This window comes from Laetiporus sulphureus, assembly GCF_001632365.1.
Source record: "Laetiporus sulphureus 93-53 unplaced genomic scaffold LAESUscaffold_8, whole genome shotgun sequence".
In the NCBI taxonomy this organism is placed as follows: Eukaryota; Fungi; Basidiomycota; class Agaricomycetes; order Polyporales; family Laetiporaceae; genus Laetiporus; species Laetiporus sulphureus.
In genome coordinates, this window is record NW_024468517.1 from 911,540 (window position 1) to 928,016 (window position 16,477).

A 16,477-nucleotide genomic window follows, 5' to 3' on the forward strand; every position below is an offset into this window, starting at 1 on the left:
CTTAGGTCATCAGTTATAATATCTACCTTCGGCTCTGTAACGTCGACAACCGTGGCATACGATACCAACTTATGCATGACCGGACTGGTCGTCCACGAAATTCGTCGAAGTCCTGCATGTTGTGGGTATGTGCGCATAAGCATACATTGTTATACTGTGAGTCTTTGCATTATCGCTGAGGTGCTACAGAGCTAGATGATTAGTTCGCGACACTGGCAGAATTATGCTAGGGTGCCGTAGAATAATGTACTAGTGCCATCCACAGTAGGCAGGGAACACATGACAGAGAAGGCCTTCCATATAGTGATATATACATATCTGACGGGTTTTAATGCTGTTCAGCTCTCAGGCGTTTACCGAAGGTCCTGGAGACCTCCTTTACGCCGGAGCGCTGATGGCCGAATGACTGCGAAGAATATCACCAGACAGATATATACTGACTGGAAGCAGCTATCCCTGCCTTATACGTGTCTTTGTATTCAGATAGAAGGTGTCCAGTTCCTATGAAAGTTTGCATGCACGTTGCAACGACCTATCCCCATCGCATATTCTCGTCTACGAACTTCGTTGTCTCCGATTAAGACAGGATCAGTGGTCAGTGGCTCCATGCAATTCTCGTCGATTTCATATTCTCACATCCTCTTCTGTAGATGTAGGCAACCGGCCCCACTCACATGTTCGTCGATACTTAATTGGACAAAGTCTTCGGACTGTGCGACCACCACGTTCTGATACCACAGATGTTGGTGTCAAGTTTGAACCACACATCTGCTTCCTCAGACTACTGACCTCCCTTTATCTGTAAGCGATCAAGTTTGTCATATGCCCATTTGTCACGGCCGTCCTAGGATACCCTCTTGAAACTGCACCCGACAGTCAACTCTCGGCGTTCCACGCTAATAATCTAACCGATATATTTTCGAAGCTTTTTTACCGACCTTCTATGCGAGATTTATATTCCTCGCCTCAAATCGCGGTCATCACATGTCTACACAAACGCAGACATCAGTCGCTCTCCGACGTCGATTCTATCGGATGGACTCTGAAGCGTCACTGCCAGTCAGCTCGCAATCCAGATGCTGCAATGTTTGTCTCCTATGCTCCCGCGACAATATGGCGTGCTCACTTTTGATGTTTCCCATTGAAGGTCGATACGACAAGTTTCTGGCAAGGCGTCAGCCCTTTTACACCACACTTCTATGACAGATACACGGCATCCATCTGTCTCGCGGTCTCCTGCCCGTTGCTTCTATTGAGGTACTTCTCACGTAACGGTGATGGGACAGGGAACTGTCTCATTGTACTCAGAAGTCGGTGAAGCTGCATCCACAAGAGGCGCTGAAACTAGGTTGACGAATTATGGGATTGGAATATTGACGCTCGACATCTCGATTGAATGTGCCTTGTAGCTATCCGCAAGTTTATGTCGCCGGACATCTCTGAAACAGTGATTAGTCGTCATTTTCGAGACGATCACTGCTACGCCCCGCTACTGTGGAATGTCCGGTGCAGGCATAGACATGAGATACACTGACACCAGACCCGGAGTTTCTCTTCGTCCATATTCTCATATCTGCACTACTTGTGGCATCGCGATTAAGGCTCCAACATTTCTATCTATTTACTATGTTACATAGTTTTAACTGTTTACTATATCTGTTTATTTACAGTTGGGCCTGTACATAGTAAATGAATGTATATATATAGTATAAATAGTTTTATGATGATATAGGGCTATTGAGTGCACAATTGCTAGATTTGACAGCACAACAGTGAGCCAATTGAAAGTCATAGTGTTCAAAAGCAGTCACCACTGACAGTTTATCATCATATAGGCTCATGAACATGAGTTTCTTGTCATTTCTTGTATGACATAAGATTTTCTGGTCATTTCTGGTGCAAGTGTTGACATTGAATGCTTGTTTTCTGCTCACTGTCATGTGCTTGCTGATGCAAACAGGTCCTTAAAGGCCTCAAAAATCACAGAAGCTGCTCACAGTTGAGTAAAACTCCATCAAAAGATGGGACCAAAAAAACTATATAAACTTTATATAAACTGTTTATATGACATATAGATAACTGTTTACTATATACTATTTATTTACATCTCAGGAGTGTAAATAGTATAAATAGTTGGAGCCTTAATCGCGATGCTTCATACCTCGGTCTTGTCAACAGATTCTGATGGGCTGGAATGCAGACTCCCAAGGCAATAGAAAACCCGGGTCCTCGTTGAATAGTTGCCACTTCGGTGCGTTTCATTCCCAAGACACACACCAGCATACATTTCCAGATCAGGTTCTCCTACGCCTTGCAGCCGCAAGCGCTGTCCATAGCATCCTCGGTTTCCGGTGATATCAAGACACGACAATCGATTCCTTTGAGACCCATCACATGCACGGCGTCAGCTGTACCACTTGCTATTGGCGTGTGTATACTCTCGCATTTTAATTCTGATCTCTAGCTATCGGTTCATGCAGGTATAAAAGGCCGGTTGCTCAAGACAGGACAACAACGGCGCACTTGTCGCAATCCTCTCAGCGTCATCATTGCATATAACAAGTATCTTCTCAATCCAACAATGAACATTGCCGATCTCAGGACGAACGTATGCTACAACACAATCTTCGAATGCCCCAATGGAGATGAACTTGAACGTGAGTAGCTCGTACACCCCTCCCATGTATTAATCATACAAATATTTCCTCACAGGCTTGAATGAATGGATTGGAAAGCACGTCATTAACAAGGACACAGTGGGAAGTGTCAAATGCAGTGCGAAGCGCGACAAAATCTTCCAGTATGTGTTCAACGGTGTCATTCAAGTACGTCATAAATATCCCTGCTCTCCGCGAGAGGTATTCTGTTCATATATTGATCGTTTCAATCACACAGATCGATGGCTGGATGAACAGCGAGAGTACCATTGGAGTGGTGCATGCACAGCTTAGGTTGCCCTTGTATCAAGGAATCATTTCGCTCGGCACCGTGAGCGGCTGCATGAAAGACAGCGTCTCGATGTTCGTTTGTCTGCAGCCGCTAGCGCAAGGGTGTCTAAGGTTCTATGTCAAGGACGGAAGCGACTTGGTCGTGCGTCTGGATGTAACGACTAAACTGGGCGATGTGTTCAGGGATGTCACCTTGTTTAAGATTTGACGGAGTTTCGCGATACGTACCTACCGAGCAGTGTTGTAGTACAAGCCCATGGTAATCATAACAGCACGGAGCTAGTATGCATCCAAGCGATAACAATGCGGCAATCCTTCAAATGTACAGTAAATTGAGATCAGCCGCTTGTCTCTCTCGGAAGTTCATGACAATTCAGGGGAGGCGGTAATGTAAGAAGGAACGTGATGCTCGGATCCATTCAAACAAAGGAACGATTTGGCCAAAGGTGAGGTAGGGAGGCGATACGTCGAATGATAATCCAATGAGACATATGGCTGCGAAGATACAGCGCGGATAGTATGCGGACGACATCAAACCACAGAAGGTGTCTAACAGCAGCAGGTTGAGGCGTCCGGAGCTGTGGACCCAATTCTACAGCCTGCTGCCTGGAAGAAATGAGTGACACAGACTGACAAAAACATCCCTTGATATTTGGTAAGAATTCTAGGAATAGTAGGGGTCAACTAGTACTCTGGAGGTGCGGTATTTTCCATAAGTAACTCAGAGTGCCAAAGTAGTACTACAACCTATCTGGGCGCTGCGAAACACGTTCTCGGCCATGATGTCCGAGTCCAACATGTCAGTTCTGACTGACTTCTCGAGCCTTCTTGCGAGACACTCTGCGTTCTCGAGATCCGTGATGGATGCTGATGATGGACTCCAAGTCGGAGTCAGCTCCGGAACCTCGAGAACTCCCTAACTTAAGCAAGGGTCACCGAGAAATCGAACCAGATTAGCACTGGACGCAATGCGAAATGCATACGCATACTATATCAGAAGACATTAGAAGAAACAGCTGAGAATTACTACTAGGTCGTTTGTACGCCGCCTTGGTGACTATGATCATCAAGCTACAAGGATATCGGGAGCGTTCGTGCGGAGGTTGAGGGAATTGTCTCGTCTGCCCACGGGAGACTACATCAAGACTACATCAAGCGCTCAGCGAAGCACAGCAGCTACTAGCCATATTGAGCCGTTAACCTGTTGGAGTTCGCTATAGCTATCCAAGCTGGTCAGCAACTGATGAATGTCCTGGTAATAGCTGCTCATATATACACCATTACTGGGCCCTATGGAAGTGGACGTGCTATGAGAATTCAGACTGTCACTAGTTTCGCTGAACTGTGCCAGCTTGTCGACATTCTTCCATGAAAGCGGGCTGTAGGTTCATTGACCGGGAGAATTCAATCACATTTGGAGTCGGCTGATCGTACAGACGGAATACAAGGAAGATCTACAAGTGTGCGTACTCTCGTAGAGGGTTCTCCGGATGATTAAGGTTCAGCGCCGACAGCAAGACCGCATGGTCGTTGTTCATATCCGCTTCCTCGTCCTCGTCCTTGTGGTCCTTGACCGCCTCCCTCTCTGTCTTCATTCTAGCAACCACTGCCTCTGCAATGAACCTCTGCTCCTTCGACGTCTCGCTCCCCGGGCCCTTCCACGCAACGTCATCTAACCCAAGCTTCCCTGAATCCAACGCAGTTGCAAGTACTCCAATGTAGGCGTAGTCGTTCTCGTCCCAGTCAGCAATGGGCGTGCGATCGTGATGCACGGCCGATAGAGCATCTACAACGAACCGGACGCTCTTCGACTGATGGGTGGAGGCTGGGGGAGGAGGAACGAGGAAGGATTCTGCCATGAGGTCTTCCTTCAATCCGGTAAGCGCCTTATGACACATCGAGTTGAGAGGTTTCAAATAGTCGACATAGGCATTGAAGGACATCTCGGAAGCGGGCGCAATCAACCAGTGCGCTCCATGATCGTTCAGTGCTTTGAGATGCGATCCTATGTTTGCTGTTCCCGGCAAGATCCAAGTGCTCTGCGGCTTCCAGCCTTGCTGTGCAGCTGTAAACGTGGATACGCCTCCGCTCCCTGGGGCACACGGACATATTCAGTTGTTTTATTGCTCATACAAGAACTTTGGACGAACCTAGGATCACGTTGTCATTCTTGTCGACCTGGATATCTTTACCCTTACGAACATTATCAAATCTGGGAGAAGTAGTGTTTCCAGACCGATAAAGATTGGGCCGAGCCATAGTGCGGTAGAGGAGAGAGTATGGTCGCTTGGGTCTGCGTAATGTCCAGGCGAGCCGTGCATTTCTGCCACTCACGTAGCTCGCTTTAATATTGACGATACGGCGCTCAGGAGCTTTCTTCACGTTCACACGCAGACCGACGCTGACATAGGCTTTCTCGAACCACTTCGATGAATCTCCACAGAGGCAGCCCACATGACGATAGGTTCGGAAGCCGAATGATATACTGCGTGAAGCAAACCTCCTGGTAAGCGATATGCGTCGCCTTCTTCGTGCATGAGGCCTCTTTCATTCATCACAAGGACATCTATTTTCTTTTTCTTTTTCCATTTACGAGTTCTGTATGGAGGTCCGGATCCTCGCTCGGGACCATGCCGGAGATTGCCTACCTGATTCTCTATCAAGCCTACATAGGTTCCAACGCATTTCTTCCTACCGTGTGCTTCTCGTTGATGAAGAGTATGCTATGAAATGACTTATGAGATGAGTCGCTCACCGTAGGGCTGCCTCGCATGCCATGCATCCCCGAAGATGGCGTTGTACGTCATAGCAGACTCTAGGCATAAGTGATTGATATTCGTGACTTCCGCTCGTATGGCCTATTTCCTCATCACTATTTCAGGCGTCGAATTCGCTTGCTTTGTTGACGTTGAGCATACAGGAAATGAACAATCCGAGACTGTAATGGCCGGCTGAAAGACGGTGCAGAGTTGATCGACATTATGGGAAGTCAGCTTACATATGTGGTGTCGAGAATTATCAAGATCAAGGTTGCTTTCTCGAACGGAGTAAGTCCAATGCCCGGTCTACCACGTCGGAACACTCTTCGTCCCCCATGGGACCTCATCCAGTCTGACAGGTTGCGCAGCTGACCATGATTCCTCTATAGACAGAAATGCTTCTCGACCTGTCGGTCGATCTTCCATGCAGCGTATGAGACACCGAACACGTCCCAACTCGCTTCCTTCTCGACGCCCGGATGGCTGCGAGCAGAATACGAAGATGAGTGTATGGTACGTACTACGCACCTACGGCAACTACTAGTCGATAAAGGGAAATTTATCCATTTTAGCTTCATTATAGGCACCTATAGTCCAGTCCTACTGCCAGGAGACTGACGTCTTCTGGTAAGACATGTCTCCTACATTCCTATGACATAGATGGGGTAGGTCAATCGCACTATTGTCATGACGCAGCAGACAATGCGATCACAGAGTCCAAACGACCAAGCGCACGTTTGTTCAATGTCCCATATACAGACGACAATTTAGGGGTTCTTGGACAAGGTACTTTCAGTGCTGCCCGCAAATTACTGGCTGTTTGTCAAATTCACAGTCAAGATATGGCAGCACTGTACCTGCGACTAAGTCCACTTCGACGGCAAGGGAATCCTTGACCACATCAATCCGATGTGCAGCTCGACTGTCACTTGAGCGTGGGTGGCTCTGTTCTCGTGACAGCCTGACACGCCACTCGACCTTCAGATCCTTACCGGCGTGGTACAAGCCAACATCAGACCTGCAACAAAGCGTTCAAGTGCACCTTATTGATCCTATGGATCGGATCTTCCAAAAGCTGCGCGGTATGCATCGTGAGCTCTGTAAAGATTCTCATAGGTCATGGTTTTTATTGTGTTAGGTATAGATATACCACACAAAGCGCGATAGCGCTGGTTCCGACTTGGCACATTACACAAGTGTTCACCATCGTTGCTTCCGATTCAACGTATGCAGGTCGTAGTCCATATCAACGCGGGCCCATCAAGCATCATGGTTCTCCTATGCGATGATGGTAGTCTCGCTCACCGCTCGCATGTAGGCTCCGGTTCAGCCTGAGTGATGCGAATATTATCAGCATACTCGTTCCTGTTCTTGGCCGCCACCATCCTCACCCTTAGCAACCCTAGAACGGCTACCACCCTGTCCTTGGAGATGGTTTTCTGTCCTGTCTCGGTCTTCATATGCAGGAGGGAGAGTCTCCAGGTCGATATTGTTAGCATTCGCGACGGCGATACTGACGCCTGCGTCGATCTCTCGCCGTCGATACCGGTAGTCAAGATCAGAAGGCGTCGTCTCTGCAATGCAAAACATTAGTGTTCAGTCTCAGGTGTTAGATACGTATGCATGTTATTCACCAGGCAGGCAGGCTCTCGCGGACGTGCTGCTGGGCGTTCCTTCACTACCTGATGTATGTCTCCCCGACCCGACGATGTTCGGCAGCACCGCCCATTGTTCGGATGGCGAGAATGGCTGGGAGTCACTCCACGGTTCACTAGGCAACACTGCGGAAGACGATGCACCTATGCCCCTCGAAACCGTGGACAGACTAGGAACTGGCTGTGTTCCAGCAGCAGAATCTAGGACGTTGGCTTGTGATGGCAGAGAGCTGTCTCCGAATGCCTGCGACATGTCTGATCTCGCCAAGTCGATCATCAGCAAGCGTGTTGACAACACTGTAGAAGGCCATGTAGGATCACCTTGCCCGAACGTTCCCGAGCTACTGTCCCATTGTCCTCCAGTCTCTACGTAACCACTTGTCGTGGATGTGGGATGCGGCGGTCCGGAATGATGGCGATACCACCAAATAAACCAACCAATACAACCGAGGAAGGCCACTCCACCCGCTACGGATCCACCAACAATGGCACTTGTGGAAGAATTCCTCTTGCTCTCGCTCTCAGACGGGGAAGGAATGGGCTCCGACGAGATGCTCGCGCTGGTCGTTGTAGATGTATTGAATGATGGTGACGACAGTGGCAGTGATACTGAAGCAGACAGGAAAGATGAGATCGTAGTGGTATATGCGGTGGTAGTCGATGTGCTTGACACTGATGAAGAACCATCAAAACAGGAGGAATTCGTCCCAGGAACAACGGTATATGCGATGTCTATCAAGGCGATCATCCGTACGAGATTTAGCTGAGCAGATGCGGCACAACACACCAGAGGCGTGGAGTTGGTAGGTGTCTGCCATTCGAACATATGTGAAGCTGACGTTCTGGCCTGAAGGACAATGACCCGATCATCAATGCGACGTCCACATCCCAAAGTAAAGAATACGTTGATGCTGCACTACGTACCGACCGGAAGAGCCACAGGCCACAGGAGAAAAGTGCTGTTTATTTGGCCGAAATCGTGCAGAACGGGGTCGCCGGCATCGATCTCCCTGTTGGGTACTGCCCATAAATGCTGTTTATTGAGAGGATTTCTGTTAGCTGTATTCGCAGCTCGCCCGTATAGGCGATGGCACGCACGATTGGAGGCTGTGTGTAGCTCGCATCAGTTCTACAATCGCATCGAAGTCGAAATTCCAAGCAACACCTCTTCGGTCCAGATTAGGTCGACATCGCCGCACTGCGTGAGCGTCGAACCTGCTGGGGATACTGTGAAGGAGCCATGTACAACAGGTAGGACGGCGAGGAAAAGTGCCTGATACATTTCGTAAAACGGGACGAGGAGGATGGAGGGTGAGGTCAACGACGACGCTCGCATGCTAGCGCATTTTCAATCATGCTGCGGGGATCTCGTTTGGAACTGCATCGCTCTTACGGCCATTTTGATACTCAACTGAGGCTGAAAGTAGTGATTGACTGTGTCAATCTGTCAAGGTCATTGCTTCGTGGCGCGCAAAACCGGGGTCCTGCATAGCTTTGATTGGCAGGTCAAGTAAGTACACTGTTCAGACAGCTTGACACATTCGGATACATCATCGTCTGAAACATGTTGGCATATGAATCCACATCATGGCGCATAATAGTGAGCTGAGAATTGTATCCAACGAAGAGCTTGTTGCGACAAGCTGGGACAAATAAGTAGGGGGTTGAAACTATCATGGAGACTAGCTCGCTTCCGGAACGAACGCATTAATGCGCATGTACGCTCGAGCTCAAGTGGCGAGCCGAAGTATCAATATATCACGTCCAAGTTGCTTGTCCCGATCGGCTTATGTAACTCACTTTCCCGCGCATGCCGTCCTAAGGAGGCAATGCCCCGAGGACCGCCCCGTTGCCGTTGGTCAACGACCGGTAGTACGTGTCGCCTATACTCGGCCTCTGACCACGATGTCCAGTAGCACTGTGCGCCGCTTCTTCTTCTGTATTCCTCTTGATTTTACGCCAGCCCGTGCTCTTAATGCTCCTCCTGCGTCCACCTCAGCGATGTCCATCACCTCCCGTGATACTCATTAATCCGCTGTCCAGTGTCTGGCACTAGAACGTACCGTGCAAGCTGTCCGTTGTTCACTCAGGACTTCAGCTGTCGTATAACGACCGTCCGACATTCAAAAAGTCCTATGTATGTTTCGGCTGTGACCTATGGAAGAGAAGTTCTGGGCTATACCATAGCTGTTTCTCTCATACATACCGGTGAGTCGATATCATGTTGGCGATGGCCTGTCATGGAGTTGGCGAATGTTTGGGTTGGCTGGTGCGAAGATGATGGATGAAGCAGATTCTCGACGCGTTGCCTCGTGAAGGTATGCCGTCAGAGCTAGCACAAAGGAGAGACGTGGGATGGTTGTCGATGAGCTGGGCTGGCGCATTGACGCATGACAGCACGCGTTGCTAACTTCCACTCCGTCGTGCTTCACTCGTTCTTTCTGTGTTCACGTCGATCATTGCGCTATGAATTTCTTGAAACTTCCGCAATCAGTTCTTAAGCTCGCTCAGCGCTCAAGTTTCAGAGCTCGTTCATGGTGGACCGCAAGTCGCGGGCTCACCAATCGCATGAGGCTGCGGAGACGAATCTCATGGTGAACCTGAAGACTAGGACGATACATACTATCTTCTTGATTGTGCAGGGATCAATGTGTCACTGAGATGGCTATCTCGCTGCCATTTCTGGTAGATGACTAGCAGGGCCGACCCGCGATATTATTGTCTCTGGTCATGAGGGACATACGAATCGTTCGTGGATATGACCATTGTGCTACCACCTCAATGCGCATTCCTCATGTAGCAACGGATCGACACGAGACCCACGGACTGAAGAACGAACCATCGGGGTGCCATTCTCTTGAAGCGCGAAGCAGGCCCCAAATGAATGAGTTGCACGGACATATATTCGTAATTGAAGTCATGGGGCGGATTCAGTGTCATTGCGAAGAACGCAGCGTACCCGTAATAGAAGACGCGCGCTCCAGCCAGCCGAGCAGAACGCTAACGAGTTTCTCTACGTCAATCAGGAATGGCTACGGCTTATCCTGGAATGACAGATGTCATTCATGAGCTACAGCTTCGGGATCACGCGCGTATTGAGAGAGGCTATTACAGTCGGTGAGCTCCTGCTCCTTGACATATTCATTGAAGATGCTCAGCTGACAGTCAGACGGCCCAGGGAAGGCGTTCTAGTATTGTCTCTCGCAGCCCGGGTGCAGCTACTTCTTTGCGCACGCGGCGTCGCGCAGAAAGCATATAAGATCTCTGGATCATGAAGAAGCTGCACGGGTATCGAACTATCTCCCATTAACGCGTCTACCACATCTACAGAGGTGTACTGTCCTTCACAATGTCGGGGAAAATGCTGCTTGTTTTCTGCGACGGGACTGGCATGGATGGAAACTTGAGCAAAGGTAGACTTGCTGCTCCTTATGCTTGTTGATCCTGCCTGCTAATGCGGCTATTCACTCTATGACAAGATGGCGTTCTCAGAGGTTCCGCTGATCCGCAAAATGCCACGAATGTCATTCGGCTTTGTACGCTTTAGCTCTCCAGATGATGATGCCTTTTTGACGTCGGATATGCAGCGCGTGCCGTCAAGGATGTGTCTACGTACGGATAGCTTCGGTTTTACCTATACACTATAATCTGACTCACAGTGTATTTGATTTATCAGCGATGGTCGTCTCCAGATCGTCTTCTACCAGAGCGGCGTGGGCAGCGAGGCCGATTTCGATGGAGACCCGTTGACAGAAACGACCACAATGCGTATGTTTATCTACGTCTCGTCTTCCCAGTATAGCTGATTCGGTGCACTTGCAGAGGCTCTGGGAACAGCTGTGGGTCAGTCACACTGCATTCCCATATTCGCATTGGAAATAATTGTTCATTATGCTACATCTACCAGCGAGTAAGATCCGGGATGCATATGCGTTTATTGCGCAGAACTTTGAGGAAGGCGACGAGATATGCATCTTCGGGTGAGCGCTCAGGTTTTTGTTCTGCTGGCTTCACTGAGTAATTGCCTCCGCAGGTTCTCGAGGTAGCTTGTATTATTAAAATCATATCGTTATTTCCTGTTGATCCTGCTGCAGGGGTGCCTATACCGCGAGAAAGCTGTCTGGTCTCATTGCAAGTATTCCTCGGTACATATATTATGATGATATCAAAATCTAAGCGATCCATACCTTTAGGACAAGATCGGACTTCTCAAGCGTCAGAGTCTCGGGCATTTCTTCGAAATCTGGAAAGCGCTCAATGCCGGAAAGACGCCCGTCATACCTCCGGGAACTCGGAAGACGAATATCAAGTGAGCCACGAGCTCTTGCGACGTTCTAGTTCAACCTTCATTTTGTGCTCACGCTCCGATCCCGCAGATGTGTTGGCGTCTGGGACACGGTCGGTTCTGTCTACAACCAGATTGATGCCCTTAGCATCAAGGATACAGACCTCCCAGCCACCATTGACGTTGCGCTGCATGCCCTGTCATTGCAGGAGAATAGAAAGAAATTCCTCCCCACGAAGTGGACGATCCCGGCCCGCGGCCTTGCCCTTCGTGGGTCGAACAGTACTCAAGTCTTCAAGCAGGTGAATAGAGCACACTCCATCTACAAACCGTGTTTCCGCATTGCTTACTCCAGCCCGCAGATATGGTTCCCTGGAGCTCACTCTGATGTCGGCGGAGGATATGATCGGCACGAGCTTGCTGATATCGCCCTCTATTGGATGGCCGTGAGCTATTTTACCTTTTCTCGTTTCATCCATCGTCGAACCCTCAAATTTTCATAGGGAGAAATCAGCTCGTTCATAAATCTAGACCTCGACTTCCTCCGACAGACCGCGCAGCAGAAGCCGGAGCCGTGGGGAACCTCGCAGCCGCACAACGCATACGAAGAACTCAGTTATGCCATGCAGGTAATCATAGGGGTCGAAACTCGCCTCCAAAGTGGAGACATCACGAGTGGAGATGCGTTCCACCAAAGCGTGCTCTTCGCGCCGACCCAGCTCACTGAGCCGAAGCACATGGTCACTCTGGATAGTTTGAAAAAGGCGTTCGGTGCGGACTGGTCTCCGTCCTGCCCCGATTTGAACGAGTTTGAGCAGCTCTGCAAGGATAAATGGGGAACGTTACCGGTGCGTGTTTTAATGTGTCTTGTACGGTCCGCGAATTTGCTGCTCATGCGAGCTCGACCTCATCCAGCGTCTCGCCGCCGGGCCAATCAAGTTGGAGTCGCCATCGGACCTGTTTGGAAGCTCTACGGAAAAGTCGGTTTAGGTGCGATTCTGCATGTTCAATCGTTCTCAAGGAATGCAAGCTGGTCTCAGCCATTGAATGATACATGGAATGTCGGAGATCCTGGATAAACAAAGGACGCAACGATATGCGGCCGAGGTTGTGTATGATGGAGGAATGGATTTTTGTCGTGAGATTTGATGAACAATGAAGTGCTTGGCCTGCGTAGCCGTCAAGTTACTGAATCAGGATTGTGATTGACCTCAATGCCAAAATGTCCAGCGTTGTTCACAGTACGCCTAGTTGCGGTCAGGAACGCCGTAAACTCATGCTTTTCTGCTAGGACATAGATAGCAAGAAACTGTAAATGACCGGGAAGCGGACCTGAGAACATTACATCCGCATTCGTCAAGGCAGCGTCATAGCGTCGTGCCACCTACCGCCTTCAACTTGGCCTCGATGCATCTGGAAAGCTTTCGTTCTCACGTCAGCATACGGGCTCTTGTTCGGGAGACTAATGGACTGTAGTCCGATGTCTCCTACACGCTACAGGTCCGACATAGCGACGACCAACCTTCAGTGACTTCAAAGGTCTTACCCTTTCTAAGCCTCCTTCTTCGTAATCGAGCGTCCATTACATATCGTGTCGCTCTAGGCTGTTGGCTACCCTTGAAGTGCACTGGCATTTCTTCGCAATAGATTTTGAGCCGAGAAATTCTGTGCATCCAGGCAAGTCATTTGAGGTATCTTTGACAGTGTAGTCTACGCATATGAATAATTCTTTAGGTATCATTTTTTCATCCGGCTTTCGAGATAAATGTATTGTAGTATCTTGATGATACGAACGCACGATTCAGCTAGATGATCTACCTGAACGATTTTTCTATCGAGCACATTTGTGTGTGTCATTCCCCAGAGTCTTTGGCCCTTGATGACTGACCAGGCAAATTGCAGGCCATCAATTGCAAGTGAAAAAAAAACAGTAGGACAGATTGGTCGCGCGCAACCGCAACCGCATATACAATAATATGGAAAAGGCATCACCGCGAGAGATTCGAAACAACAGGTCGAGCTCAGGCTCACAGGAGCCGAGCATCGGGCTAGCATATAGTCCGGGGATTGAATAGCGACACAATATAGTTGTGGAAAACGAATTACTTGGGAGTAACGTTATTGATATGCTTCCTGTTCAATCGAAACTACTGTAAGGGATGATCATAACTAATGTGTGCATGAATAGATCATCAAAATACTATCGAGAGAGATCAATTAGTAATCAATAACATCTGAGGTCATCGAGTAGCATTGGAATCGTTACGTTCAAGCAATTATGATCGTGTCGTTCGCCGTCTGCAAGTAAGGTTGCGGGCTAGCCTGCATCCCACACATCATCAGCATCACCTGCAACATCGCACACTAATTGCCAATCTGTACTTACGCCGACAAGCACGAAGTGGGTGGCGCTCAGGACGGCCTCGCCTGAAGCAAAACCCGCCGGAATCTGAACGGTGAAGTTCTCTGACGGATAATAGTCGCCAGACTGGTAGGTGGGATTGAACGGGCCAGTGTAGAGAGTATTGCCGAGACGCTCAGTGGGATCGAAATTAGCGCAGCCACCGAAATCCGCACAGGAGATGAGATTGATAGCAAGGCCGACTTCGACTGAACCAGTGAGACTGTCCTGTAAATGTGCAAGATATTCAAAGAATTAGAAGATGAATGAGTGCACAATATGCGTGATGATTTTTCGAGAACGCACTGGCTTGTCAATCCGCACAATGAGGTTGCTACCCGCACTGACAGTTGTTCCAGACACAGGCAGACTAATGTCAATGTTCTGCGCAAATGCAGAGGCTATAAAGCAGACGAGGATGGCAAGACGTTTGATAGAGGCGAGCATAGCGTGAATGAGCACTGGAATGGGGACTTGGTCAGAATTGTGGGACCTGGCGTCGTGGGTTATATATGCGTTCGTCTGCCGATTGTGACCGCCGGGAAGGCGCGCCCGTTTCAAGTGATGATCAATAGAGAGCACCGCATAATTTGAGTCCAGGGGTCGATTGGTCATATGCCGGGCAATGCTTGCCGTAATTTACGATGGATAGCGTTTCAGAGCCAGCAGTGCCTCATCCAGCAATGATGGATTGTCTAACAGAGTCTCTAAACATATAAAGTCGGCCGGGCACTATTACTTTGCATAGCACGTTCGTGGGCTGCAGATGATCTTGACCTGCGCTCGTTTTGATCTTTTGCGCGTACTGCCATCCCTGTTTGGATTAAGTCTACATTCAACAAAGCGCCATCATGATAGGAATGCAAAGGCGGACTGATAGCCCTGGAGCCCATCAGCAAGGGCAAAGTCACCGCTGACGTATATGAATCCTGTCGTGTTTCATATAGATAGGGAATCAGTCAAGTTGTTTGCTAGGTGGCTTGCGTCACCGAAGCAAAATATGGACTTGCTTAGTGTGTCATCGGACGACATGCACCTCGTGTTAAGCCATCTTCAGCGCTGTAGTGAAACTCTGGGAATCAGTGGGCTTGGCTCTGGCTGACGCAGGTGGCGTCGTCAGTTCGGCTCCAGCGCCACCAGCTTAAGCACATGAATATCCCAAAACCGTAAGCGCTAGACGGAAAGGTTCTACCAGATGCCCAAAATGTTGCATCTTCATGATCTTTATCTTCGTTCCTCGATACGTGTGAATGCACTGGCAGCGCAATGTTTTGACCAAATGAGTCAACTCTAAAAACTTTTGATTTTATGCCATTCAATGTAAGAAAACTTACGTCCTTATCTCATATCGGTAACTGCAGTACTGAAGCGTTAATTCAGCACCGGCTTGGGGCATACAATGGACATAATTCGACGATCGAAGACCTTATCCGGAGCACGCTTCGGCGCAATTGGCAATGCTTGTTAATGGGGCTATGTAGAACAGATATGCTGAGAATCACTCATCAATTCTGGCTACAATGACCATCATAAGCCGAAGGAGATCGAAGAACCGGAGCACGGAGAGACTTACTATTTCTCTTATGCACCATAAAACACGTAGCATTCCGAAGCATAGGATTGCAGCCCCGAACGCTGATCACCGAGGTGTAGGGTGCACGATCATCGCGAAGAAAATATACACTGTCCCTCGATACTCCATGATCATGCTGCTCACATTCATCAATACTTCTCGTAATAGATTGTGGGCAAAGTCAATGTTGTCGACAAAACCTCGGACTTCGTCGTATACTTGAAGCCCCCGTTTTGGACCGGCCCCGACCGCCTCTCTCTCTTACCACGATCATCTCTTCAGCGCTTAAACAGTTTTCTATGTCTCAGCCTCCAGCATCGCAGCCCTCCGGGACGGCGATGAGCTCTACTCAACCACTACCTGGCGAAGATCACGAGATGTCGCCGAATGGCCTTGACGAGGCTCCTCTCGACACCCCCGACGACGAAATATTGTCGGCCTGCGGTAATGATCTCGCGACGAAACTTGGACGCCTGTCCAACAGCCTCTACGACCGCAGGGACATCACTGCCGAGGAGATCCTCGGCACCCTTAGCAAACTCATGGACCTAACTTCTCTAACCATCCACGACCTCGGCATCGCCAAAGTCTCCCTCCTCGGTCCTACCTTCGATACTATCGTCGGTGAGGCTGATTCATTTACCTCTCACCTGATCTCGATGCGAGGAGGACCGGCACAACCGGCCTCCAAGAAAGCTCGCATCGACGACACGCCGAGCGATGTCATCGCCGACGCAGTCAAGGGCGCCCTTGGCCCTATCATGTCCGATATCATGAGGCGTTTCAACCGCCTCGAGGATGAAGTGCGGCGCAAGCCTGCCTCACGCTCCACACGTGCACACCCCGATGCTGCTCG

General features: G+C 49.3%; 8 protein-coding genes across 8 annotated transcripts; 4 read left to right on the plus strand and 4 right to left on the minus strand.

Moving 5' to 3' along the window:
• Nucleotides 1–2,306: 2,306 nt before the first annotated feature.
• On the plus strand, nt 2,307–3,257 carry LAESUDRAFT_810990 (uncharacterized protein). The gene is made up of 3 exons (XM_040914276.1): nt 2,307–2,657; nt 2,713–2,825; nt 2,896–3,257. Exons 1-3 carry the CDS (start codon nt 2,582–2,584, stop codon nt 3,154–3,156), a joined length of 450 nt encoding a protein of 149 aa, XP_040767146.1. The 5' UTR covers nt 2,307–2,581; the 3' UTR covers nt 3,157–3,257.
• A 1,075-nt stretch (nt 3,258–4,332) lies between these two features.
• On the minus strand, nt 4,333–4,819 carry LAESUDRAFT_723168 (uncharacterized protein). The gene has a single exon (XM_040908361.1). The coding sequence runs from the start codon at nt 4,805–4,807 to the stop codon at nt 4,403–4,405; it is 405 nt and encodes a 134-aa protein (XP_040767147.1). The 5' UTR covers nt 4,808–4,819; the 3' UTR covers nt 4,333–4,402.
• Nucleotides 4,820–4,834: 15 nt separating this feature from the next.
• LAESUDRAFT_607747 (uncharacterized protein) lies at nt 4,835–5,228 on the minus strand (the record flags this gene model as incomplete). The annotated part of the gene is made up of 2 exons (XM_040903134.1): nt 4,835–5,036; nt 5,095–5,228. Coding segments are annotated over 2 exons (336 nt in total), but the record flags the coding sequence as incomplete, so codon positions are not given.
• Nucleotides 5,229–7,057: 1,829 nt separating this feature from the next.
• Nucleotides 7,058–7,615, minus strand: LAESUDRAFT_757017 (uncharacterized protein; the record flags this gene model as incomplete). The annotated part of the gene is made up of 2 exons (XM_040912244.1): nt 7,058–7,281; nt 7,342–7,615. The coding sequence occupies 2 exons, from the start codon at nt 7,613–7,615 to the stop codon at nt 7,058–7,060; spliced, it is 498 nt and encodes a 165-aa protein (XP_040767149.1).
• Nucleotides 7,616–9,919: 2,304 nt separating this feature from the next.
• On the plus strand, nt 9,920–10,595 carry LAESUDRAFT_552692 (uncharacterized protein). Its single transcript, XM_040902907.1, has 2 exons — nt 9,920–10,479; nt 10,532–10,595. The coding sequence occupies exon 1, from the start codon at nt 10,093–10,095 to the stop codon at nt 10,429–10,431; it is 339 nt and encodes a 112-aa protein (XP_040767150.1). The 5' UTR covers nt 9,920–10,092; the 3' UTR covers nt 10,432–10,479; nt 10,532–10,595.
• A 7-nt stretch (nt 10,596–10,602) lies between these two features.
• Nucleotides 10,603–12,933, plus strand: LAESUDRAFT_552679 (uncharacterized protein). The gene is made up of 13 exons (XM_040902906.1): nt 10,603–10,775; nt 10,842–10,898; nt 10,950–10,974; nt 11,039–11,130; nt 11,185–11,205; nt 11,270–11,342; nt 11,396–11,404; nt 11,457–11,493; nt 11,556–11,671; nt 11,739–11,949; nt 12,010–12,093; nt 12,151–12,495; nt 12,563–12,933. The coding sequence occupies exons 1-13, from the start codon at nt 10,712–10,714 to the stop codon at nt 12,635–12,637; spliced, it is 1,209 nt and encodes a 402-aa protein (XP_040767151.1). The 5' UTR covers nt 10,603–10,711; the 3' UTR covers nt 12,638–12,933.
• A 597-nt stretch (nt 12,934–13,530) lies between these two features.
• LAESUDRAFT_696180 (uncharacterized protein) lies at nt 13,531–14,502 on the minus strand. Its single transcript, XM_040906261.1, has 3 exons — nt 14,355–14,502; nt 14,034–14,276; nt 13,531–13,969 (listed from the first exon to the last, which is right to left on the minus strand). Exons 1-3 carry the CDS (start codon nt 14,493–14,495, stop codon nt 13,916–13,918), a joined length of 438 nt encoding a protein of 145 aa, XP_040767152.1. The 5' UTR covers nt 14,496–14,502; the 3' UTR covers nt 13,531–13,915.
• Nucleotides 14,503–15,752: 1,250 nt separating this feature from the next.
• Nucleotides 15,753–16,477, plus strand: LAESUDRAFT_552911 (uncharacterized protein; the record flags this gene model as incomplete). Its single annotated transcript, XM_040902908.1, has 1 exon — nt 15,753–16,477. A coding segment is annotated over one exon (725 nt), but the record flags the coding sequence as incomplete, so codon positions are not given.